Below are 25658 nucleotides of genomic sequence, written 5' to 3' on the forward strand. Positions count from 1 at the left end.
AAAAAGAAAAGGAGGACTTGTGGCACCTTAGAGACTAACAAATTTATTTGAGCATAAGCTTTCGTGAGCTATAGCTCACTTCATCGGGCTTATGCTGAAATAAATTTGTTAGTCTCTAAGGTGCCACAAGTCCTCCTTTTCTTTTTGCGAATACAGACTAACACGGCTGCTACTCTGAAACCGGTCATATGGAATAAGGATCCAATCCTCACAAGGGGCTTTACCCTGCATGGCTAATATGTACTCTCAAACGCCGTCTCATTGCAGTTTTTGCCTGAGAATTTTGTTTTTTATTTATTAAAAAATTCATCCATGAACACTGAACAAGAAATCAGTTTCTGGTGTTTCCATCACTATGTATTTTTTGCACAGGCTTCCTTCCATGCCCTTCTTCTTTTGTCTGTCTCCCCCGCAAACCCTTTTTAAAAAAAAAACCCCACAATGAATTGGCTGTGTGGGTTTGGAAGTTCCTCCTACCCTTTCTAGGGCATCTTGCTATCCTTTTTTAGACCTATGTGTATTTTGGTGCCATCCACCATTTGGGGGAAAACAAGACTTGTATTTTATATGATTTAGCCTTACTGGAAACATTAAAATGAATGAATAAATATAGACTTAATGATGTTCCTAATTTTTAAGAGGCAATATGCTTTTTATGAAGGTAGTACAATTCTAATAATGGTTGTTAATTGCAAAGGCCACAAAATAGTAGTGAGAGAGAAAAAAATTAGGGCTGTCAAGCCATTAAAAAAATCGCGATTAATCGCACTGTTAAACAATAATAAAATACGATTTATTTAAATATTTTGGATGTTTTGTACATTTTCAAATATATTGATTTCACTTACACCACAGAATACAAAAAAGGGTACAACGCTCGCTCTATATTTATTTTTTATTACAAGTATTTTCACTGTAAAAAAAACAAAAATAGATAGCATTCGTGAGAAGTGAGCTGTAGCTCACGAAAGCTGATGCGCTAATAAATTGGTTAGTCTCCAAGGTGCCACAAGTCCTCCTTTTCTTATTCCATATGAGTAATTCACACATGCAAGGAAGTGCACAGGTAGGGCACCCGCTGCAACAGAAGGAAATCAACCCTCTGCAATCGTGCATACCCACCTGGTCAGTGCTGGGCAGGTGCCGAGCTGTGACTGCCCTGCTTCCTCCCCCTGGCTCCGACATTTCTTCCACTCCGCTTCACCCTCTCCCTGACGATCACCCCCATGCCAGCAGCAAAACGCGCAAGTGCCAGAACTGCGCCGGCCACCCGCCCGCTCGTTCGCTTGTCCAGTAGGTCAGCGCCCAGCCGCAGCCGCAGCCGCAGCCGCGCTGGTGGCTCAGGCTGGGGCCTGCGGCAGGACGGTGACGCTCCCCACAGGCCCGGGCTACGATGGCGGGAACCGTCCCGACTGGGACTTTGGCCGCGCCCTTAATACTTACCAAGGGTGACAAGGGACCGGGTCTGCAACGGGCCGAGCGTGACCTTCAGGTGTTCGGCTGTCTGCTGCGGCCACGGGGCCCTGGGCACGGAGCAGCCCCCGCCGGCGAAGAGCCGTTTTGATGGGGGGGGGGGGCAAATCCTGCGGCCGGGGAGGCTGAGGGCAGGGCTTCGGCTGCTGTCAGTGCGCATGCGCGGACCCTCCGGGCATGCTCAGGAATAAAAAGGACGCCCGGGGAGCCCGGGCAGGCGGCGCGGAGTGCTGGGCTCGCGCTGCAGGTGAGGACAGACGGACTCATTGCAGTGGGGGGCAGGCTCTGCAGAGTTGGGGAGGGGAGGCAGCTGAGAAACTCAGATTTTTATGGGGGGGGCAGATTGGCTGAGTCTTGGGAAGGGGGGGACAGACAGACAGACAGACCGACCAGCTTTCTGAGAGTGACTGAGGGGTGGTGTGTGGGGCTCCCAGGGGGGACTGAGTTTCTGAGCCGTGTGGTTGTAACAGATTTTGTCCCCTTCCCCCATCCCCTGTAAGGCTCATGTGATGCTGTTATCTCTGGGCTGGAGCTGTTCACCCAATGTGCAAATCAGCATGTTCTCAAGAGAGCTTATGCTGTGTGCTGTCTCAGTTATTTCCATACTATGTGTCCTCGGGGCAAAACATGTTAGAAAGTAGCTTTGCGTTAACAGGACTCACAATCCACTCTGTTGGTGAGTAGGGGTGCCAATGCCATCTGCTTCTGCTTCATTGAATCTTTAATTTATAGAAGAGTCTTGTTTCTAGCCCTTATGGTTATGAAGACAACCTCCCAAAGCCGAGCCAAGTGTAACCATTGCAGGGCTGAAGTCTTATGTCCTCAGACATACCACTCTGGGTGCCTCCAATACTGCTCAGTAATGCCAACCAGGAATGTAACTGGGACAAACTGGATCGGTTTTGTTCTGATGCCGTAAACAAAGTTGGAAGCAGCAGCAGAGAAAGTCCTGGAGGAGAAGGCACCAAAGACAAAAGCTGGGAAAGGGGTAGCATAGCATAGTAGAAACCTCCACTGTGAAGCAGGAGAAGGATTTTCCTTTTCCCAGCCTTTCCAAGAGGAGAGAGAGGCTGAGGGTGGGTCCGGGGCCAGGGCCAGGGCCGTGTTTGGAATAACAATAATGAGAGTGGTGGGTAAATTTTCTAAAGAGAAATAGAACTGACCTCCGATCAGACTCAGAAGTGACTTTTCAATCACTTAATTTCCCATCATCTCCAACCCAAGCAGAAGCTATAGAGTGCTTCAGGGATTATGTCCATACGAAGGATAAAGTTTGGTGGCTTAGCTCCCTTGATAAAAATGTGCTTATATTTTTTCCCCTATATATTGTTTGACATGAATCTTTTCCACTCCCTCCCCGGACCTCAAAAATGGTGTTAGAGATTTTGCTTCCAGAAATTTTTCCTTCAAGCAGAGACCCAGACATAAGTACTATCTGGCCCAAAGGTGAATGTTTTAGGAAGGGATGCACATGTGAAAACAGGAGATTCAAAGAGAAACTGCCTTTGAACTAGGACTGTATCAGGTGCTACCAATCTTGTGCTCAGACCTTGCCTGCTACAGTAATGGTGTCTGCACAGGTCCTCAGAAAACTGCGCAATCTGGTTGTTTCTTTTTTTCAAAAGAAACTTACAAAGTCCACTTGTTCCAGGCTTTGCCTGTAGAGCTTTGTTATTAACAGAATTTACTCAAAATATATATGTCTCTAGTTGAAAGAAATTTTGCTTGTCTTTCTGACTTCTCCCAACAGCTCAATGGCATCCCTAAAGAGATTGCAGGGTCTCACAGCAGCTACAATCACTCCAATGACTCCAGATGGGTAAATATTCCCTCTGACTGACAGCAACCCTTTTGCTAATGTCAATTAATATATTGTGAACTTTTCCCCAGAACCTTACATTTTCCTACTTGCTTTTCTGCAACTACTTTTTTTTCTTAAAGTTAACTTTCTAACTATCTTCAACATCCCAAGAAGACACAGGTTTGTGAAGGCTTTTGTTTGACTGACTAATCCCCTTCCTTACAGTCCTGAAGTCCTGGGAGCAGAGGTTAGTGTTGTGATGGGTAGCTTATTCAGGAGAGTCTAGGCTGGCTCTCAGGAGAGGGGGAAAAAAAAATCAGGTTGGTTACACTGTAAAAATGGAGTTGCTCAACCTTACCTGCCTTTGATAAGTGCTTTGAGATCTAGGTTTGAACAGTGCTATGTCGGTATTTATGCCGCTCCTTACTACTTGTAAACTGAGAAGACTTGATCTGGAGTTATTGAGAGGCCATAAATATGGAATCCAGCCCTGCTTATTCTTATTATCACAAGCAAAATGAAGACTGTCCCTTTCTCTCTCCATCCAACTGTACTGAAAGGGCAAAGAAACATCCACCAGATGCCATTTAACAGCCTGCATCCTGTAACTATGAAGGATGATTCGCTTAGCTACTTTTCAGCACTTAACAGTAGTAGAGTGTATTTATAAAAATAACAACTTGTATTTGTAGAGTGCCCAGAAGGTGTTCATAGTGCTTCCCTTCTCAAGAGAGCTTACAGCTTAATTACCAAAAAAGACACAACGGCTTACAGCAACAAACAATTGGTCAGGAGGCAGTGGGGGAATTAAAAGAAAGAGGCATGAAAGTTAGAACTACACCATAATGTGATGACATCTAAACGATCCTGTGACATCTTTTGGCCTATAAATAAATATCTGTGTGTGTGTACATACACACTTCTTTAAAATGCATTTTTTTTAAAAATTGTTTTATAATACCACACATCTTTAAGTTGGAGTTAAGGTTGCTGAAATGAGCACCCAAACAGTGGTGTAAAGTGATCTTCGTGTAAGGGAGAATCAGGCCCCGTCTGCCACTCTGACATTGGCTCACTAGCCACATAGTCAGAATAACTAAAAGATTCTAGTGGTGACTAATTTAAAATCTGAAACTGATAGAGATGCTGTGATTACACATGCTGTCTGTTTCACTAGTTTGTTGAGGACAGCTAGACAGTTTGCATTTTGAGTCACTCCAATGTCCAAAGGGAACTGTATGGCTGACCAACAACACTACTTATTTCATCTTGTTTGGGAACACTGCATTATTTTGGGAACACTGCATTATTTTCCCCCTCTGGCAGATATTGAATCAGGAGCTCCAGATTTTTTTTGGGGGGGGGGGGATCTTGACCCAAGAGTGTTCCATTCTGACCTTAATTCTCCTTAAACTACAATGTACAATACAAGAAACACTTAATCTGAGTATGGTAGAGCTGCTGGAAATGAGCCACTGTATTTTAATAAGGCAGAAAAAACCCACAAAGTATCTTCAGTAGCAGAGGTACGTGGCTGTGCCAGAGGGTCTTGTTTTGTCTCTCTTGTGTTAAAGCCAAGACCACAGCCATTTCCATTCCTTAAAGGGGTTAAATGGTGAGCATCCAAGAATGTATTAGGAGGGAAACTGTTTTTTCTGTAATATTTTACTATGAGCCTTTCATCCTAAATGATGTCTTAGTGCTCCACAAATTACAAGCATGCAGCAAACCAGTGAGATGCAGGGAGTGGGAAGGTGGCACTGGCAACCATCTAGCAAACTGTAGAATGCAGACGGGGAGGGTAAGGGAAATTTTGACCAAGAATGCTGAAACTTACCTCTGATCTTTGTTTAATTCTGTGACGGCAAAAATGGATCACAACAGAGCTGGTCAAGATTTTTCAAAAAGTCAAAGTTTTTAATAAAAGTATTCCATAAAAAAGGTCACCATTGTTTGAGCAGCTCTAGATCATAGGGTCTGTCTCAGTGATTTCTGTACTCGGCATGTACCATTTAAAATTCAGATAATAATTTTTAAGTACTCTTTCTGCAGATTAAGCCTGGATCCTGAGCAACGAGTTGTTCTCTTCCCATCTCTCATGTGACCACCAGTAACACACATTCTGCAGAGTAAATTCTACCTCTTATTGACACCGGCACAATCCCATTGTCTTCACTAAATTTGCACAGATTTGAATTTAGCATACAATATCTGGGAAAAGGAGTACTTGTGGCACCTTAGAGACTAACAAATTTATTAGAGCATAAGCTTTCGTGAGCTACAGCTCACTTCATCGGATGCATTTGGTGGAAAAAACAGAGGGGAGATTTATATACACACACAGAGAACATGAAACAATGGGTTTATCATACACACTGTAAGGAGAGTGATAAACCCATTGTTTCATGTTCTCTGTGTGTGTATATAAATCTCCCCTCTGTTTTTTTTTCACCAAATGCATCCGATGAAGTGAGCTGTAGCTCACGAAAGCTTATGCTCTAATACATTTGTTAGTCTCTAAGGTGCCACAAGTCCTCCTCTTCTTTTTGCGAATACAGACTAACACGGCTGCTACTATGAAATATCTGGGAGGGGTTCTGCAGGGCAAGCAGCAGTAAAGAGTAATGAAAATATATGGATTAGAGACTGTAAAATTGTAAAGGTATGGGCTAGGTCCTTAGCTGATACTAATTTACATCATCTGAGGATTTGGGTCTCTGCTTGCCACTGAAGTGAGCAGATATGACTGTGAATATGCAAAGGAATAGCTCTGTCAAAGCAATAGTTACTGTTTTTTACCTAGTCGCTTTTCAGTTAGACCTGCAGTCTTAAAGCACCACAAGATACTAAATGTTTGCCCAGGGGAGAAAGGGTCTTGTTTGTTTTTTTTTCTGTATTTGAAAAACCCACAATAAACTTCCTAGAATTGTTTATCCACCTCCGAAGGCCTGAATGAACCCTGTTGAGGATTGGAGACTTTGGTGTCTGAGAGTCTACTAGTTTCAAATCTGCAAACATAACTAAGAAATCTTTCAAACATAACTAAGCTTGGTATCCTTTCTAGCTACGCTTTATTCCGGGCTTACCCAATGTTCCTTAGATCAGTAGTTCTCAAACTTTTTTTTTTTTTTCCGCGGACCACTTGAAAATTGCCGAGGGTCTCAGCGGACCACTTAATGGTCTTTCCAAATGTGGTTTGTATCATTGACTAACTATTGTAAAGCACTTTAGATAAAAGTGCTATATAAAAAAAACCTTAATAATTTAATTTTTTTGGTCTACAAATAACACTCATATTTTAATATCAGTAGTCTCACCTTTGTAATGTGATGGATGTGCCCTCTCTCCCCTGCCACGGCAGCCCCCGAGCTGGTGCTGGAAAGGAGGGGGATCTCTCCCCAGCAGCCCTGGAGCTGGGGAAAGTTGCCTCATTCTCTGGCCACCGCAGCCCTGCGCATCCCAAATTCCCTCCACCCCCTCTTCTCACCCCACTGCCCGCTCCCACCTACCTCCTATTCCCCCTCCTCTCCCCCACCCCAGGCCACCACCTCACCTTACATGTGCGTCTTCTCAGCAGTTCCAGTAATTAGGAGGGTGGCCTTTCATTCTCTCATGTGGGACCGCCCAGGCGCGCACCTTAGAGGGAATGATCCACAGACCACCTGGATGGAGCTCACGAACCACAGTTTGAGAACCTCTGCTGTAGCGTTTTCCAGAAGTCAGAGCCAGCCTGGTGGCTGCTGTGTGCTCAGAAGGGCAGTGGTTAAGAGACAGAATCAGATAAACTCGAAAAATAGAGTATTCCTATCAAGTCTTCAATATTTTTTTAAAAGGCATTAATATATTGTAGCAATAGTAGAACGTGAAGCTTAGTGGTTCTGATCACTGAAGATCTGGGTCTTCTAGTTCTGTGAATCTCATGCTCTAGGAACCCCAATTTAGGCCTCATGTACAAGACACTTTCTAATCTGGCATTTTCAGCCCCAATTATCCTGTTCAGAAGCTTTATGTATATAGGTCTCCACAATTCAGTAAGTGGGCAGATGAATTTTTTTAAGCTAGATTTCATACTCCTAACCCCTCTAGGATATTGGAGGGAAACCTTTTAGAACTTGAACTTGGTCAGGGATTCCTTACACACACATTTCTGCTTTTCCCCCTTTTTATTTTCTTTCTTTTTCAGAGAAATTAACCTCTCTGTGATTGGGCAATATGTGGATTATCTTGTAAAAGAGCAGGGTGTGAAGAACGTTTTTGGTAAGTCTTAAGCAGTGAGTTGTGCTTCTTGTCAGCCGAGAGCTGTGATGCAATGGAATATGGGGATGGGAGCATTCTAAACATGTGCACTTAAGTGGAAGAAATCGTAGCCTATTCTTTAGGAATCTGTTTTTGCCCAAACTCCCAGGTATGCGCAGGATAGAGCGGAAGATGAGAATGTTACTGGAGTGGGGAAGGAAGCAAAGAGATGACTACTAGACAATGCCACATTAGGGCATTAAGAAGGATCAAAGCAGTGACAGAAAAGACCCATCTGAATTATTCTATTCACATGCTTGGGGAAAATTGGATACGAGAGATGCATTTATTCAAATCATATTTATTCAATAGGCACCTTTCTCAAATGAGCTTCAAGTCCATTGCCCTCTTACAAGGGTTTCTTCCTTTCTGATTGTGTTGGCCTAGGAGGGCATATGCATTTAACTCTTTCAGTGCTATAGGCCTTCTCTACACACATACACATACACAAATTCCACATGTTTAATTAAAGCACTTTAAAAAACAGTTTATTTAAATCAGCCCAAACCCTTGTGTGGACTTGCATATATGTTTACAATTGTCCAATATTGGGTTAGTTTGTGTGATTAAATTTCAGTAATGGTCTTTAGTAAAACCAGTGCAACTTCTCTGTGTAGGCCAGGCCTTAGGGTGTGTTGTGTTCTGTCTGAAACAGTGAATGGCACAACAGGAGAAGGGCTGGCACTGAGCACCCAGGAGAGGAAGCAGCTGGCAGAGGAGTGGGTGACCAAAGGGAAAAACAAGTGAGTAGCTCTAAGGAAACCTGTCTGTTCACATAGACATTACTGCTTGTCTAAGCAAAGGCTGTACCCTCTAATTACTTCCCCTATTTTCTTTCCCTGGCCCTTTTATCAAGATGTTGCTGGTATTGTCAAAATAAGTGACTAGAAAAGTATGGCTCAGTCATCAGCCTCCCTCCATACTGCTTAGAGGGGGAAGGCCTCTGGGACGCCTCCTCTCGCTATTGCTTATGGAGGCATGTGGAAGAGGTGGTTTTGAAAAACGCCCTCTTCCTGTTGCTTAAGTTGGGGAAAGGGGAAAGTAATAAGGGATGTGAAAATGAGACCATCTCTTTGCTGCTTTTATGTTGCCTTAACGCTGGTATGAGAGCCTCACAATCTCTGTATGTATGTATTTATCTTTTCAACACCCCTGTGTGGCAGGGCAGTGCTATTATCCCCATTGTACAAATGGGGAAACTGAGGCACAGAAAGACTAAGTGACTTGCCCAAAACCACACCAGAAGTCTGTGGCAAAGCAGGAAATTGGCCCCATGTCTTCTGAGTCCCACGTTACAACTCTAATCACTGGACCATTCCTCTTCTTGGATGTTTTGCATATTCTCATATCGCTCGCCTTTGCACTGTCTCTCACGTCCATGTTGAATGTGAGTTGGGAGGGGTGAGCTATGGGGAGGGGGAGAGTGGAATTGTGGGGAAGGGACAGTGAAAAGGAAAACAAGTGATGGAGAGGGGGGGAAAAAACTTTCCCTGAATCTTCTTTTGGATTTAAACTTTCTGGGCTTTCCTTTGGTGGGAGAAAGGGGGGAAACAAAAATGAGGGGGGCGTTATTTTCCTTTAAGTAGGGGTGTCTTGGTAATTTTTGTTCAAGTTTGAATTAAAAAAAATCTGGATTTGGGTTTTGTTTTGGGGGTGGGGTTTGTTGTTGAATAACTCAAAAAATTCCTATGGAAAGTTTTAAGAGGGAGGAAAAAGAATTTTGAAAATTTCCCATGAAACATGAACTTTTTTTTTTTTTAACCAACTCTGTGATTCTTTCTAAGCTTGCTGCATAACAGTGGGCCTGATTCTCTACAGCCTTGTACCTGGTGCATTCATTTCTACTGGTGCAAAATGGTGTCTGATGTTGCAGATCAGAATGATTAGCCCTTTACATAGGGGAAGAGACTACACAAGGGGCAAAGCAGGGGAGAATCTGGCCCACTGCTTCAGAAAGATCACTTGGCCAAGCATGTGGCAGCTCTGGGGATGGGAATCTGAGAGAGCTGCAGAAATAAGATTGTGGGATCAGGGTGTTGAGAACACCTCTGGGTGGGGGAGGGAACAGGGAAGAAGTGTTGGATGTGTGGCTGAACTTTTTGCTGTACTCTAAAACTGTTTCTAGATCCCTTTTAGTTTGTATCCATTCCACTGAGAGTATCTGCTGTGTGGACAAATAGAGGACATAATTCAGTTACCCAGACTGTCCGTCTGGCATCTTTCCCCCACATTTAAATTCCCACAAACCAAAAAATAAACAGCAATCTTTCTCTTGTGCAGGTTGGATCATGTGATCATTCACGTGGGTGCATTAAGTCTACCAGAAGCAAAGGAACTGGTGCGTGTGTGAATTTTCTCTTAGCCTCCTTTCTTTGTCTTTCCATAACCTTACATATGAGTGGGTTGGTTCCCCTTTTCTTTTCCGAGTTTATGCACTTACTGACATCTCTTTCCATGTTATGCTGTCTTGGTCCTGGGGGATCCTGAGGGTACAATTACAGGCAATAAAACACTGACCTGGGTCAGCTGACTCGGGCTGACAGGACATGGGCTGTAGGGCTATAAAATGGCAGTGTAGACGTTTTAACTCTGGCTGGAGCCTGGGTTCTCGGACCCTCCCACATCACAGGGTTCGAGAGCCCAGGGTCCAGTCCAAGCCCAAATGTCTGTACTGCAGTTTTATAGCCCTGCAGCCCAAGCTCAGTGAGCCTGTGTGAGCTGACCCAAGCCAGCCATGGGTGTTTTATCAGTGTAGTCATACCCCTGAGTCTTTGAGCACACAAGCATTGGAACTAATCAAACTGAGTTAGCTTGCTCTACTAGCATCTCCTGGGCGGCTCAGTCAGGTTATGCAGAATTTATTTGTATTGCTGCAGGGCCTAAGATGTCCTTTCATGGACCAAGACCCCATTGCAGTAGGTGCTGTACAAACACAGACTATGTTAAAAATAGATTCTCCCCCACCATTTTAGTTGGGGGAGGGGGAGGAACCTTCCAAATGTGACCTGACGCCCCTCACGTGAACAGCCCCGTTCACCTTGGTAATATAATGACTATTGTAAATTGAACTGATCACTTTGCTGTGGGTTACTTTCTCGCTCTCACTCACACACACGTTCCCTCAGGCCCAGATGGTCCACTCCTGGCCATTTCTTCAGGGCATGTGGGAATCTTAAAGGCATGTATAGCTGAAGGAAGGGAAAATTCTTGAAGACTCTGATGGTGCCAGAGAGCAGGGTTCTATTCCCTGCTTTTGCCACTTACTTCCTGTGTGACTTGCTCAAGTCACTTAACCTGTCTCTGTCTCCCGATGTGTACAATGGGGTCAGTGATGCTATCCTATTTCTTGGGAGGTGGGAGCTGTAAGGACAGAGGACCATTCATTAATCAGGCACAGGTAATAGATATGTGTTTCGTTTAGAAACAGAGGTAGTGCATTACATTGATGGAAGGGTCCCTTCATCCCTGGCATAAACTGGCACAACTCCCATTGACTTCACGTCTGAAGTTGTTCCATAATGTACAGCTTGCTTAAGGGTTTAATTTGTAGCTGTGGAATGGATTGATGTGGTTCTTCACTATGCGCATGATAGAAACACATGCCGTGAATGCACTTTTGATACATTCTGTTCTTTCCTATCAAGGCCAAACATGCAGCTGCAATAGGAGCCAGTGGTATCGCTGGGATCGCCCCCTTTTTTTTCAAACCTACAAACAAAGGTGAGCAGAGATGTCTGTGGCCATCACACCCACAGAGGCGCTTTTTCTTCTGCAGTTTACCACACATTCAGACTGTCAGCAGTATGATATGGTAAAGGGAGCTCATGTTTTTTAGAGGTCTGTGGCAGCAATGCTGCTGTAGTTGGTCACAGAGCATCTATCTTTGCTATATGGTTCCTCAATGATAAAACTTTCTTTATAGTGCTTATATTCCTCCTCCAAGTGTTGGGGTTTCTTCAGAGAGGGCAGGTTCTCGAGTTTTAACATAGGTCCTGTGTTATAGGCTCCTCCTTTACCCTCTGCTGCTCTGGCTCAGAGTGTCACCGTCCTCACTGTCATATGGACATTCTTTTGGAAACCATTTCCGGAAATAACATTGTTTGAATGCCAGTGGTGTGTTTGGAGCTGTACAAACATGAGGTGCAGCCCAGCTGCAACGAGAGGAGAGTGGTGCGTCATTGAACAGGAAGCTGATGCACTAACATCTCCCCGTCACAAACTGACTTTGTATTTGGTCTTGGTCACAAGTGAAACTAACTGATGCTCTCTTGATGCCTACTGGACACACCAAACTGCATTCATTACATAGGCATATTTGACAGTCTCCGCTGAAGCACAGGAGTGGATTAACAGGGCCGATGCATATTACTTGTGAGGTGCAGAACTACTTGGGGAACAGATCAGAACTGAGGATAAATGATAGAGCTGTGTGAAAGAAGCTTGCAAAACTCTGACCCTAGCCAGTATTATCAATTTGTCAGATTAGCCCAAAATGAAATAACCTATTGTTGTGTCTTGTTTTTTTTTTATACAACACATGTAATATGAAGGAACTACACTGGTCCAGTGGGTTTGAAATAATCATGTTTACTAACCTTATACACCCTTCAAGGCCTAGCTACATATATACACTGTTGTTCTGTTGGCTTCTGAATCCTAGACAGTGAAAAACTTTAGAGGGCTTACAAACTTTTAAAAGCATAGTACCCAATTCCTATATTCTGCACCTATTAAGTGCAGAAGAGATAGAGAAATAGTGTCTCCTTAGAGATGGATTGCTGATAAGTCTATGAACCTGAACTCCACTTTATGTGGATGACCTCCTTTTCTTGCCTCAGAGTATGATTGCCTTCTTTCACTGCCTCTTTCAGATACATTGGTTGCTTTCTTACGGGAAGTTGCATCTGAAGCCCCTGGCATTCCATTTTATTACTATCACATTCCTCCTTTAACAGGTGTAAAGAGTAAGTATTGCTCATTCAGCGACTTTTGCTCCTAGTACATGCAGACTTATCTTAGAACTCATGGATGATGGGTAAAAGGCGAACATAGTGCCTATCTATAAAAAGGGGAACAAAGAGGACCTTCGGAATCATAGACCAGTCAGCCTAACTTCAATACGTGGAAGGATACTGAAACAAATTATTAAAAAATCAATTTGTAAACACCTAGAGGATAATAGAGTTATAAAGAATAGCCAGCATGCATTTGTCAAGAACAAATCATGCAAAACCAACCTAATTTCCTTCTTTGACAGAATTATTGGCTTAGTGGGTGGGGGGAAAGCAATAGATGTGATTGTAGTAAGATGTGATTTTTAGTAAGGCTTTTGACACCGTTTCACATAATGTTCTTAAGCAAACTAGGGAAATGTGATTCAGATTAAATTACTATAAGGTGAGTCTGGAACTGGTTGAAAAGCCATAAAGAGTAGTTATGAATGGCTTGCTATCAAACTGTGAGGACGTATTTAGTGGGCTCTCAGAGGAGTCAGTCCTCAGTCTGGTACTAGTCAATATTTTTATAAATGACTTGGATAAGGGAGTGGAGAGGATGCTTATAAAATTTGCAGAGAACACCAAGCTGAGAAGGGTTGCAAGCACTTCGGAGGACAGGATTAGAATTCAAAACAACCTTGACAAATGGGAGAATTGGTCTGAAATCAACAAGACGAAATTCAATTAAGACAAGTTCAAAGTACAACTGTTAGGGAGAAAAAATCAAATGCCCAAGCACAAAATGTGGAATAACTGGCTAGGTGGTAGTACTGCTGAAAAGGATCTGGGGCCACAAATTTAATGAGTCAACAATGTGATGCAGTTGTAAAAAAGGCTAATCTGAGTCTGGCGTGCATTAACAGGGGTGTTGTATGTAAGACATTGGAGGTAATTGTCCTACTTTACTGTGCATTGGTGAGGCCTCAGCTGTAATACTGTGTCCGGTTCTAGGCATCATGCTTTAGCAAAGATGTGGATAAATTAGAGATAATCCAGAAGAGAGCAACAAAAATGGTAAAGGTTTAGAAAACCCAACCTCTAAGGAAAGGTTAATACAACTGGACATGTTTTAGTCTTGTGAAAAGAAGACTGAGGGGCAGACCTGATAACACCTGAAGTATGTTAAGGGCCATTACCAAGATGACTGATCAGTTCTCCATGTTCAGTGGAGGTAGGAACAGAAGTAATGGGCTTACTCTGCAGCAAGAGAAATTTAGGTTAGATGTTAGGAAACCCTTTCTAACTATAAGGGTAGTTAAGCTCTGGAATAGGCTTCCCAGGGAGGTTGTGGGACAAACCCCTGTCAGGGATGGTCTTGGTTTACTTGGTCCTGCCTCAGCATAGGCAGCTGGGCTAGATGATTTCTTGAGATCCCATCCGATGAAGTGAGCTGTAGCTCACAAAAGCTTATGCTCAAATTAGTTTGTCTCTAAGGTGCCACAAGTACTCTTTTTTTTTTTTCTTTTTGCGAATACAGACTAACACGGCTGCTACTCTGAAACCTGTCATCCAGCCCTACACTCCTATGAGTCTATAAGATGAACTGATGCTGATTATGACATTGTGACCAGTATAAACCAGGATGGGTTACGTTTAGCATCATGTCAGCTAACCATGGTTAAACCCTGGTTCCAGCAACCTTTCACCACACCTAACTGACAGTGATGACCCCCACTTGTGTTGCTCAATACTGACAGCAAAGTCTTGGTTATGTAACTGAAGTGCTAATCACATTCAGCCACAATACATTTTTCTAATGTAGATAAGCCCATAGATGGTTATCCGCTGAGAATTGAACCTAAGGTGTTTGGTTGGTGGGGTTTTTTTGGTTGTTTTTGTTTTTTTTCAAAAAGAAAAGGAGTACCCGTGGCACCTTAGAGACTAACAAATTTATTAGAGCATAAGCTTTTCGTGAGCTACAGCTCACTTCATCGGATGCATTTGGTGGAAAAAGCAGAGGAGAGATTTATATACACACACACAGAGAACATGAAACAATGGGTTTATCATACACACTGTAAAGGAGAGTGATCACTTAAGATAAGCCATCACCAGCAGCAGGGGGGGGAAAGGAGGAAAACCTTTCATGGTGACAAGCAAGGTAGGCTAATTCCAGCAGTTAACAAGAATATCAGAGGAACAGTGGGGGGTGGGGTGGGAGGGAGAAATACCATGGGGAAATAGAAAAGGAGTACCCGTGGCACCTTAGAGACTAACAAATTTATTAGAGCATAAGCTTTCGTGAGCTACAGCTCACTTCATCGGATGCATTTGGTGGAAAAAGTCTTTTTCCACCAAATGCATCCGATGAAGTGAGCTGTAGCTCACGAAAGCTTATGCTCTAATAAATTTGTTAGTCTCTAAGGTGCCACGGGTACTCCTTTTCTTTTTGCGAATACAGACTAACACGGCTGCTACTCTGAAACATGGGGAAATAGTTTTACTTTGTGTAATTACTCATCCATTCCCAGTCTCTATTCAAGCCTAAGTTAATTGTATCCAGTTTGCAAATTAATTCCAATTCAGCAGTCTCTCGTTGGAGTCTGGTTTTTGAAGCTTTTTTGTTGAAGTATAGCCACTCTTAGGTCTGTGATCGAGTGACCAGAGAGATTGAAGTGTTCTCCAACTGGTTTTTGAATGTTATAATTCTTGACGTCTGATTTGTGTCCATTCATTCTTTTACGTAGAGACTGTCCAGTTTGGCCAATGTACATGGCAGAGGGGCATTGCTGGCACATGATGGCATATATCACATTGGTAGATGCGCAGGTGAACGAGCCTCTGATAGTGTGGCTGATGTGATTAGGCCCTATGATGGTGTCCCCTGAATAGATATGTGGACAGAGTTGGCAACGGGCTTTGTTGCAAGGATAGGTTCCTGGGTTAGTGGTTCTGTTGTGTGGTGTGTGGTTGCTGGTGAGTATTTGCTTCAGATTGGGGGGCTGTCTGTAAGCAAGGACTGGTCTGTCTCCCAAGATCTGTGAGAGTGATGGGTCGTCCTTCAGGATAGGTTGTAGATCCTTGATGATGCGTTGGAGAGGTTTTAGTTGGGGGCTGAAGGTGATGGCTAGTGGCGTTCTGTTGTTTTCTTTGTTGGGCCTGTCCTGTAGTAGGTGACTTCTGGGTACACTTCTGGCTCTGTCAATCTGTTTCTTCACTTCAGCAGGTGGGTATTGTAGTTGTAGGAATGCATGATAGAGATCTTGTAGGTGTTTGTCTCAGTCTGAGGGGTTGGAGCAAATGCGGTTATATCGTAGCGCTTGGCTGTAGACAATGGATCGAGTGGTATGATCTGGATGAAAGTTAGAGGCATGTAGGTAGGAATAGCGGTCAGTAGGTTTCCGATATAGGGTGGTGTTTATGTGACCATCGCTTATTAGCACCGTAGTGTCCAGGAAGTGGATCTCTTGTGTGGACTGGTCCAGGCTGAGGTTGATGGTGGGATGGAAATTGTTGAAATCATGGTGGAATTCCTCAAGAGCTTCTTTTCCATGGGTCCAGATGATGAAGATGTCATCAATGTAGCGCAAGTAGAGTAGGGGCATTAGGGGACGAGAGCTGAGGAAGCGTTGTTCTAAGTCAGCCATAAAAATGTTGGCATACTGTGGGGCCATGCGGGTACCCATCACAGTGCCGCTGATTTGAAGGTATACATTGTCACCAAATGTGAAATAGTTATGGGTCAGGACAAAGTCAAAGTTCAGCCACCAGGTTAGCCGTGACAGTATCGGGGATACTGTTCCTGACGGCTTGTAGCCCATCTTTGTGTGGAATGTTGGTGTAGAGGGCTTCTACATCCACTCCTCAGACAGAGACAAACACCTACAAGATCTCTATCATGCATTCCTACAACTACAATACCCACCTGCTGAAGTGAAGAAACAGATTGACAGAGCCAGAAGTGTACCCAGAAGTCACCTACTACAGGACAGGCCCAACAAAGAAAACAACAGAACGCCACTAGCCATCACCTTCAGCCCCCAACTAAAACCTCTCCAACGCATCATCAAGGATCTACAACCTATCCTGAAGGACGACCCATCACTCTCACAGATCTTGGGAGACAGACCAGTCCTTGCTTACAGACAGCCCCCCAATCTGAAGCAAATACTCACCAGCAACCACACACCACACAACAGAACCACTAACCCAGGAACCTATCCTTGCAACAAAGCCCGTTGCCAACTCTGTCCACATATCTATTCAGGGGACACCATCATAGGGCCTAATCACATCAGCCACACTATCAGAGGCTCGTTCACCTGCGCATCTACCAATGTGATATATGCCATCATGTGCCAGCAATGCCCCTCTGCCATGTACATTGGCCAAACTGGACAGTCTCTACGTAAAAGAATGAATGGACACAAATCAGACGTCAAGAATTATAACATTCAAAAACCAGTTGGAGAACACTTCAATCTCTCTGGTCACTCGATCACAGATCTTAGAGTGGCTATCCTTCAACAAAAAAGCTTCAAAAACAGACTCCAACGAGAGACTGCTGAATTGGAATTAATTTGCAAACTGGATACAATTAACTTAGGCTTGAATAGAGACTGGGAATGGATGAGTCATTACACAAAGTAAAACTATTTCCCCATGGTATTTCTCCCTCCCACCCCACCCCCCACTGTTCCTCTGATATTCTTGTTAACTGCTGGAATTAGCCTACCTTGCTTGTCACCATGAAAGGTTTTCCTCCTCCCCCCCCCCCCCCCCCCCCCCCGCTGCTGGTGATGGCTTATCTTAAGTGATCACTCTCCTTTACAGTTTCAGAGTAGCAGCCATGTTAGTCTGTATTCGCAAAAAGAAAAGGAGTACTTGTGGCACCTTAGAGACTAACAAATTGTTAGTCTCTAAGGTGCCACAAGTACTCCTTTTCTTTCTCCTTTACAGTGTGTATCATAAACCCATTGTTTCATGTTCTCTGTGTGTGTGTATATAAATCTCTCCTCTGTTTTTTCCACCAAATGCATCCGATGAAGTGAGCTGTAGCTCACGAAAGCTTATGCTCTAATAAATTTGTTAGTCTCTGAGGTGCCACGGGTACTCCTTTTCTTTTTGCGAATACAGAATAACCCGGCTGCTACTCTGAAACCTTTGTTTTTTTTGACTCCCTTGCTCTAAGCACCAGATTGCATAGCTTCTTTGAATACATTTTTAAAGTGTAGCTGACAGTTCATTTCTGAACTGCTTATCCAACTGTATTTCTCAGTTTCTGAACTGATAAGATGAATACTCCAAGAAGGAAATAAGACATCTGATAAATACTAATGAAATCACTGCTGTGTAACAGGGCACAAGCCAGGAAATAGACGGGGGTTGGGGGGAGGGGGAGAAAATGCTGGTGGCAGAATTATAGTAGCTGTTCAGCTTAGATGTGCATGTGTCCCACATGATGATCTTGCTTATTGTCAGTAAGCAGCAAGTATGTAACACGGGAGTAGGTATAAATGAGAGGGGGTAGTGACAATTCTATACCAATGGTACGTTTCTCCTCACAGGCATTTGTTTATCCCTTCATATAGTCCAGAGTTACTTTACTGGTTCCTTTTAAGCTATTTAAATAACCAAGCTCTTGCATTTAAACCGTAAAGAAAATGTTGGAAAGCAACAAGTCTGCCTCTACCTTGTGTAAGGGGAGGGACCTGACTCTCTTCAAATGAAGAATAGTAAGGCTTGAATGACAATGATGACCCTTTTGGGGAGGAAATCAGGGACGTCTTATGTGACTGGGATCTGTTTCTTAACGTGAGATTGTTGTTCTGTGCAGTTCGTGTTGAGGAGCTCCTGGATGGGATAAAAGAACAGATCCCCACATTCCAGGGGGTGAAGTTCAGTGACACAGACCTCTTGGACTTTGCACAGTGTGTGAAGAACCACAAAGAGCAGTTTGTGCTACTCTATGGGGTGGATGAGGTAAGGGGCTCTACTTCTAATGATCTCCCCTAAAAAACATGTGGCTTATGCTAAGCCACATCCTGGTTCCAACCTGAACAATTACTACCCAGTGCAAAACTGAACTCTAGCCATGTTCAGGACCGCGAGTGTTATTGCTCATTCTTCCTTTGCTTTTTATTATATGAAGTAAAATGCCTTTTTCCTCCCCTCCACCCCCACAAACTAGCATCTGCTGAGCGCACTGGCAATGGGAGCATCTGGGGCTGTTGGAAGGTCAGTCTTTTTGCATTCCTGCCCCATTTGTTGCCATATTTACCACTATCTGTCTATGTATTGTAATTATATGGCCCCCATTACTGTAATATCCTTAGTGCCTCATAATCTTTAATGTATTTATCCTCACAACATTGCTGTGAGGCAGGGTTGGACTATTACCCTCTTTACTGATGGGGAACTGAAGTTCAGAGAGACTAAGAGATTTCTGGGTGATCTTGGGGAAAGTCAGTGCTGGAGAAGGGGAATTGAACCTAGGTCCAGGTCAGTGTTTAAGCACTAGACCATCCTTACTCCCCCACTGAGGAAGCGTAAATGAGTTACTGTACCACATTGCAATTCATGTGTACAATACATAAATCACAAAAGTGACAAGTAAACAAAGTGTGATTGGCTAACTGATTTTTTGTTCTTGAAAAAAACATTCTGGGGAACAATGTCATTTGTAAAGGATGATGGGAAGAGAACACTTAATTGTAACTCTTTCATTGGGAGTAGTCATCCTTTTAAGGCTCAACTATATACAATGTTTAAGACCACGTGGAATTTCTAGATCGGAATGATTACGTTCTGAAAATAAAGTATTGCACTAGAAAGCCTGGGACTTCTTGTTTGTTCTGGTTGCAGTGGCTGCTCTAAGTACCTCTTTGCATAACTGAGTTTACTTTGTTTTTTTTTTTTTTTGGCAGCACATACAACTACCTGGGCAAAAAAAACAACTTGATGTTGGAGGCTTTTGCAAAGCAAGACCTCGCATTAGCACAACAATATCAGGTACAGCATCTTCACCTGCTCACAGTGGGAGTGTCCTCTTTCCACTCCCTTAAACTTCTCTTCACTGGGCACTCATTCTCTGTGGCTTACCACCACCGCTTTATCCACCTAATCTCTCTAACTACTATGCTCACCCACGAACAATCTGTTTGTCTGGTACACAGTTCCCCTTTTCTGAAACTGTTCCAGGCACGAATCCCACTATTTTAACTATCCAAGGCACAGCTCATCTTTCTTCCCCTTGGGTAACCTCCCCTTCAGCCCCCCAAACCCTGTGTGGAATGGGCACTGTCCATCTCTTCCCTCATAAACAGTCTAGTCCAGACAGGTCTGTTTGTTTACCCCCAGTCACGTACATGCACATGTATGTTTTGGCTTAGGCACAACCTGTTCTAGGATCCTCTTCTCCCATTCCCAATCAATGTTCTTCTCACCCACCCTCCTTCCTCTTCCCTTCCCGTACATGTGCACACACCTACCTGCTGACTAGTCTGGATGACTGCTTCCTGCCTTTCTAACCTGGCTGAGCACCTCCTTGCTGATTGATAACCACCATTCAAATACTTTCCATCTATAAGTCTTCATGTCCAATCTCTTTGAAGGGGTAGTGGTCCTAGTCTTTTTAACTATTCTAGATGGGTCATTGTCCACTCCACCCATTTTTAACCAGTCTTGGCAGTTTCTTCGCCTCCCTCATCAGTTGCTTGTGGAGAAGGGGGGTTAGGCTGGATCAAGCATCACCTCTTTCCTTCTTGTCTATATTCTCCCGCTTCCCCTCCACCTCCCCCACAACTGAGATTGGGCCCTCTGCCTGAAAGGGAATTACAGCAAACTGCAGGGTATTGTCCTGCTGGGACACAGGGGAGGGAGCGTTATTGTAACAACCGAATGATGTAGTTTTGGGGTGCAGCCTGTGAGCTGGACTCATTTTCTTCCTGGCTGATAAAAGACAATGGAGAGACACAAAGTCTACTGCTGACTGAGATTGTCAACAACTTCCTTCAAGAAAGAAAGGTTCCAGGAGTCCTCTATGGCATTATTGAGGCTTCTGTTCAAGAAACTATTGCCTAATGTAAATAATCCTGCCTGTGCTGAATCTCCCATTTTGGGGAACATCTGAGAAGGCCATGGTGGGATCTGGTATTCTCGCATTTCTTGGACACCAGTCAGTTTGGCTTCAGGTCTGGGTATGGCACAGATACTGCACTGATTACATTGCTTGCTTTTTGCCTGGGAATGGATGAAGATTGGGTAACACGCTGATTATCTTAGCTGTGTCAGCTGCCTTTGATCCTATTGACCACAGGGCATTGCTGACATGTCTGAGGCACCTAGCAGGGGTAGATGGATCCATTCTTGGGTGGCTGTGTGCCTTTCTTCCTGGTTAACAGTAGGCAATAGCATTCTGTACTGAGGGTTCTCCATCATACAGAGTTTCACAGGTCACTATGCCATTACCCTTCTTACTCAACATGTCAAAGGCCATCTAGAGGAGTCAGGAGAGCTGAGCAATGGTGAAGTAAATATGCAAATGATACACAATTTTCTATCACAGTCTTGGGAGCTGGGGGCACTCCTCCTGGACTGGTGGCAGGAGGGTGGGGTCCACGTTCAACAAAGGGTCCTCTACTCTGGAAAGGACTTCCTTTCTGGAAGTCCAGAAGGGCATGGTACGCCACTTTCCTCAGACTGTGTTAAGGGACCAAGTTGAATAAGGATGGCCTGAGTGGAAGTGGTTCATTGGGGGGTGGGAGTTGTGTGTGTGATATTGTACTTTTGGGGATATAGTAGGTTGATTGCTTAAGAAGGCATGCCAAATGTACTGGGGACTTTCCCTTTATGTCTTGTATATAACTGTTTATTATACAAGCATCCAGAGCTGTTGAGATAGATGTCTTGTAAATATGAAGAAGTGAATTAAAAAAATACTGTCTGTTTCTCTTCTAGTTCTGTACAGGAGAATTTCTCAGCTTTGTATTCAAACTAGGTAGGTGCTGCAATATCTTCCTCCCTCACTGACTTGTAAAAGAGGGACTAAAAATCCATGAGATTCACTGAAGCTTCCTGGTCCCTGCAACCTGAGAAGCTCCCTTCTGAAAGATCTTGTGCAAAGAGAGACCTCACATCTGCTGTTGCTGCTTGAGTTTTCAGCAATTGGGAGCTCAATGACTGAGCTGGCAAAGCACATCCAGAAAGATTCCACTCACTCTTCCCTCCTTTCTCCAGGCCCTCTGACAAATTCCCCAACTTCAATCAATCAATTATTTTTTTTTATCCTGACTCTCCGTTTTTCTTCCCAAATCCACTCTCGGTGTTGTTACTGAGTGTTCTCAATCCCGGACAAGATAATAAAGTGCCCTGATGACAAAGCACAAGGGGCCTGATTCTCCTCTCCCTTATGTTGGTATAACTTAAGACTAACTCCATTCAAGTAAGTGGAGTTTTACACAGGTATAAGTGGTGTAAGTGAGAGGACAATCAGTCCCAAGAATCTAAAAATCTATTTGAGAAAAATAAGTGTTTTTTTTACATCACAGGCCTACTCCCTTTGTGCTTTCAATACTATATCTATTGACTTTGCTGGAAAAAGTACATGTTTTCTCCTGTTAACCCTGCAGAGCCAGCACTGCTTTTGGGGAGAGACAGATTCTTTCTGGTTTGCATATAATCAAGAGAATTATTAACTGAATTTTAACTACAGAATCTGTATTACTTCTGATACTATATGAAAAACACAAAGGACACGGTTGGGCTTTTGGTTCCTAGGTTGTTTGCTGGGCTGAGAGTTAGATGATGCATCTTATCTATAAAGATGACCCTAATTTGATCTGGAAGTCCTGGAAAAACAAGTATGGGAACCCTCCCAAAGCCACACTTAGAGTCACTTTTCAGAGCATAAGCATGCATTACTAAGGAAATATTGTACTTGGGGCATTTTGGAGGAAAATATGGGCAGGTAAGAGCAGTTGGTACTGTAATACAGGATGGATATTAACTCTGTTTTCTGTCTGCAAACATCACTTGCTAATTACATCTTTCTCCCTTGTGGGAATTTTAAACTCTGGCCATATTCCAGGATTTCACAAGAGATGGAATAGTTGGTGTGGTTGGGATTTTAGAGCCCCCTGTAGTGACCATCTTTTATTTAAGTGATATATTTAAGTAACCTGCTTTTTTCTTTTGTCTGCCTAGGTTTTGGTGTTGCACAGACTAAAGCAGTCATGACTTTTACCTCAGGGATTCCAATGGGTCCCCCACGGCTTCCGCTCCTGAGTGCCTCTGTGGATTTTATTGAGAAAGCAAAAGCCAAAATGGCGAGCCTGATTCTGTGACTGTCCCAGCAGTTGATCTGATATGAATATGGATCTGGAGGTTTGGGGCCTCTGCTTTTGTGATTCATCACTCAGTGTTCTCAGGAATTTGTAATAAGTGGTTTCCTGTCAGGGATGGCCCTGCTAGCCTGTGTCTTGCTGTCTTTCCTTTAGCATTACTCAAAGGTGGAACCTTTATAATACAGGTGAATTCTGTTTATCTGAATGACCTGGAGGACATCAGAGACCTTTGGATAACCGGGTGTTCATAAAATAGAAGTGCTATTTTTAGCTGCAATTTCACAGGTCTGGTCTGTGCTTCAAATTGAGGTCAACCGAGCTACGTTGTTAAGATGCCCAAACCTCTCTGATAGACGTGGCTAGGTCAATGGAAGAATTCTTCTGTTGACCTAGCTACCATCTCTTGGAGAGGTGGATTATCTACACTGATGGAAACCCCCTTCTGTTGCTGTAGGAAGCGTCTACGCTATGGTGCTACAGCAGCACAATTCCAGTGCCATAGCTGTAACACTTGAGTGGCTCTAGTGTAGACAAAGCCACTGTTTCATGCTGCAGTGATGCCAGTCCCAGAGGGAGGAGGGGAGAAAAGGATCTGGTATCACTGCAGAATGAAAGGGTGGGGGTGGTAGTGGTGGAAGGGAGGCAAAGAGGAGGATGGAAGAGAGAAAAGGAAGGAGATAGAGGGGAAGGAGCTGCAGGAGACCGGAGCCTTCTTGACAGCCCAGGATTCCACAAGCACCAGGACAAATACTGTAATGAGGGGCACAGCTGGCTGGCTGGCTCCCTCCCCCACAGCTGTCAGTGCTAGCAAGTGCTCAAACAGCACCAAGGAAGTTCTTGTCTCCTGCAGCTATTCCACCTCTCTTCACACCCTTGGGGATTCACAATGTAGTTATCTGAATGAACAGTGTATTTTCCCCCATGCGTTTAATGAGCCACTAAGAGGTTAACTGAAGAGCATTCAGCACCGGCACTGCTGATTCAGCTCATCAGGATTTTCAGTTAATTGAAATTTGAACTTTGCCTGTAGTTGCCTCTACCCTATGGTGCACAAAAGCAAGGTATGCTTCTAACGAAGCAAACTTATAAGGGTATGTCTGTACTGAAAATGCTACAGCTGCAGTCCTTCAGTATAGACACTACTTATGCCGATGGAAGAGGAGAAGGAATTCCAGCAAGGAACCTGAATTCCTCTGGAAAGGGAAGAGGACTCTCTATAAAGGACTTCTGACTTCCAGAATTTCCATCTACTATGACAGTCCCAACCCTCTTCCCTCCCCCCCCACTTTTTATGATGCTGAGATGAGGGTGAAGTAATGTCTATTGTACTCTGACATGACATCATTCTGCTCAGCCTGGTATTTTAGTGCAGCTGTTATGTCAGATGAACCTACAAAAAAATCCCATTTTTACCAGTGAGTAAAAGGAATCAGGTTTCTTTTCCGAGAACTACCAGAAGACATTCTTCTTCCATAACCTTCTTTCCCTTCATCTCTCTTCTCCATTTTCTTGTTCTCCCTGTATTTCCTCAAACAAAAAATTCTAAGTACTGTAACTTTTGTGACAGAAGGCACTTGCTCCATCTTGTTCCCAGCATGTGCTGGCTAAATCAGCACCAGAGCTGGAGCAGGAATTGAACCAGAGGTTCCACCTGACAATGCAAAGCACTACTGCTTCTTACAAATGTCATTTATTGCTGATGTTAAGGGGCCCTCTACACATATTGGATCTAATGTTCCACTACACCCTGTGTATTTGTTTACACCTTGGCAAAATGCTACCATCTAGGTGCCTGGAGAATTTTGATTTGGTAGCATTTTATACCCACTTTGCATGTGCAAGAATGACTGCATGTGCAAGACAGGGAGAATCAGGTCTGAGAATCTGGTGATCTGTTGCTATTTTAGTATCCAAGCATTCTGGGTAAGCTGGAGAGTCACCTTCCATTAACTTCTTCAGTTTGGCAGTAATAATCTCACTTTCTGTCTGCAGAACACAAACTGTAGAAGTCCTGACTGAGTTAGATGGTTGACGTGATTTTTCTCCTGAATCTGTAAGCTTCCCTGGTGGATCAAACATGAAAGAAGGTAGCCTCTGAAATAGCAAAGAGCACTGCACGTTTGCAGCTGTTCCTTGCACAACCAACCATTGATTGGAGCAAGCATGCAGAGAGCCAGCATGATAAAAATCATAGGAAAGAATAAGACAGTGCACACTCCCAGATTTAGCTACGTGTATTTTAGGAGAACTCTGCTGTGTATTCCTTAAAGCTTTTACTTTGATGTTTTTAAGTTCTCTAATCCAAATGAGATTCTCTATTGCTGTTCCAATGCTCTATGCACATAACAATGCACTATTACTTACTTTCTGCATATTTTAACATAATATATAGATGCATCTAAACATGAGATCTTCAACTGAATAACTTTTCTAACAGACCCAAATTATTCCTGGTATTTTTAAGTGTCTATTGGTCTGAATATACAAATCTCCAGATATTAAAGTGTGTTTACCTCTGAAAATTTGTTTAACATTTTCAGTGAAATTTTTGTATATTTTCTTAGTGATCATAAAAGCATTCTTAAAAACATTTGCCTCTATTTCCTCTTTGGGGAAAAATGCTCTTGAGGCGTGAGGTAGATGGGTAGGAGGGGACTGTTTTCTAGTCTCCCAAAATTTAGTAATATCTTTCCTTTCCCCTCATGCTCCTTCAGGAAGATAATCTTAGGGATAGATGCTGCAAGCACTTAAGCACATGCTTAACTTTACCCATGTAAGTAGTCCTACTGAAGTCAATGGTACATCTTG

At 43.5% G+C, this 25658-nt stretch overlaps 1 protein-coding gene across 9 annotated transcripts; it reads left to right on the top strand.

Moving 5' to 3' along the window:
• Positions 1–1602: 1602 nt before the first annotated feature.
• NPL (N-acetylneuraminate pyruvate lyase) lies at positions 1603–25440 on the top strand. 9 transcript variants are annotated; one of them, XM_038413533.2, is made up of 12 exons: positions 1603–1720; positions 3224–3292; positions 7458–7531; positions 8226–8313; positions 9851–9908; positions 11215–11290; positions 12442–12534; positions 18344–18489; positions 18698–18744; positions 19434–19518; positions 21466–21505; positions 22711–25440. In XM_038413533.2, exons 2-12 carry the CDS (start codon positions 3228–3230, stop codon positions 22848–22850), a joined length of 912 nt encoding a protein of 303 aa, XP_038269461.1. In that variant the 5' UTR covers positions 1603–1720; positions 3224–3227; the 3' UTR covers positions 22851–25440. The 9 variants fall into 9 exon arrangements, with proteins under 9 accessions (XP_038269461.1, XP_043346374.1, XP_043346375.1 ...); XM_043490436.1 differs by lacking the exon at positions 1603–1720 and adding an exon at positions 1908–2149; XM_043490439.1 differs by lacking the exon at positions 21466–21505 and having other exon boundaries at positions 1604–1720.
• Positions 25441–25658: the final 218 nt, after the last annotated feature.

The sequence above is a fragment of the Dermochelys coriacea genome, chromosome 8 (assembly GCF_009764565.3).
Source record: "Dermochelys coriacea isolate rDerCor1 chromosome 8, rDerCor1.pri.v4, whole genome shotgun sequence".
Lineage (NCBI taxonomy): Eukaryota > Metazoa > Chordata > Testudines > Dermochelyidae > Dermochelys > Dermochelys coriacea.

Excerpts from the sequence above, each read along its gene's own strand:
- NPL (XM_038413533.2), top strand. The coding sequence starts at position 3,228 with ATGGCATCCCTAAAGAGATTGCAGGGTCTCACAGCAGCTACAATCACT. Across the intron at positions 7,532-8,225 it reads GGGTGTGAAGAACGTTTTTG|TGAATGGCACAACAGGAGAA; the intron begins GTAAGTCTTAAG and ends TGTCTGAAACAG. Across the intron at positions 18,745-19,433 it reads GCATCTGGGGCTGTTGGAAG|CACATACAACTACCTGGGCA; the intron begins GTCAGTCTTTTT and ends TTTTTTTGGCAG.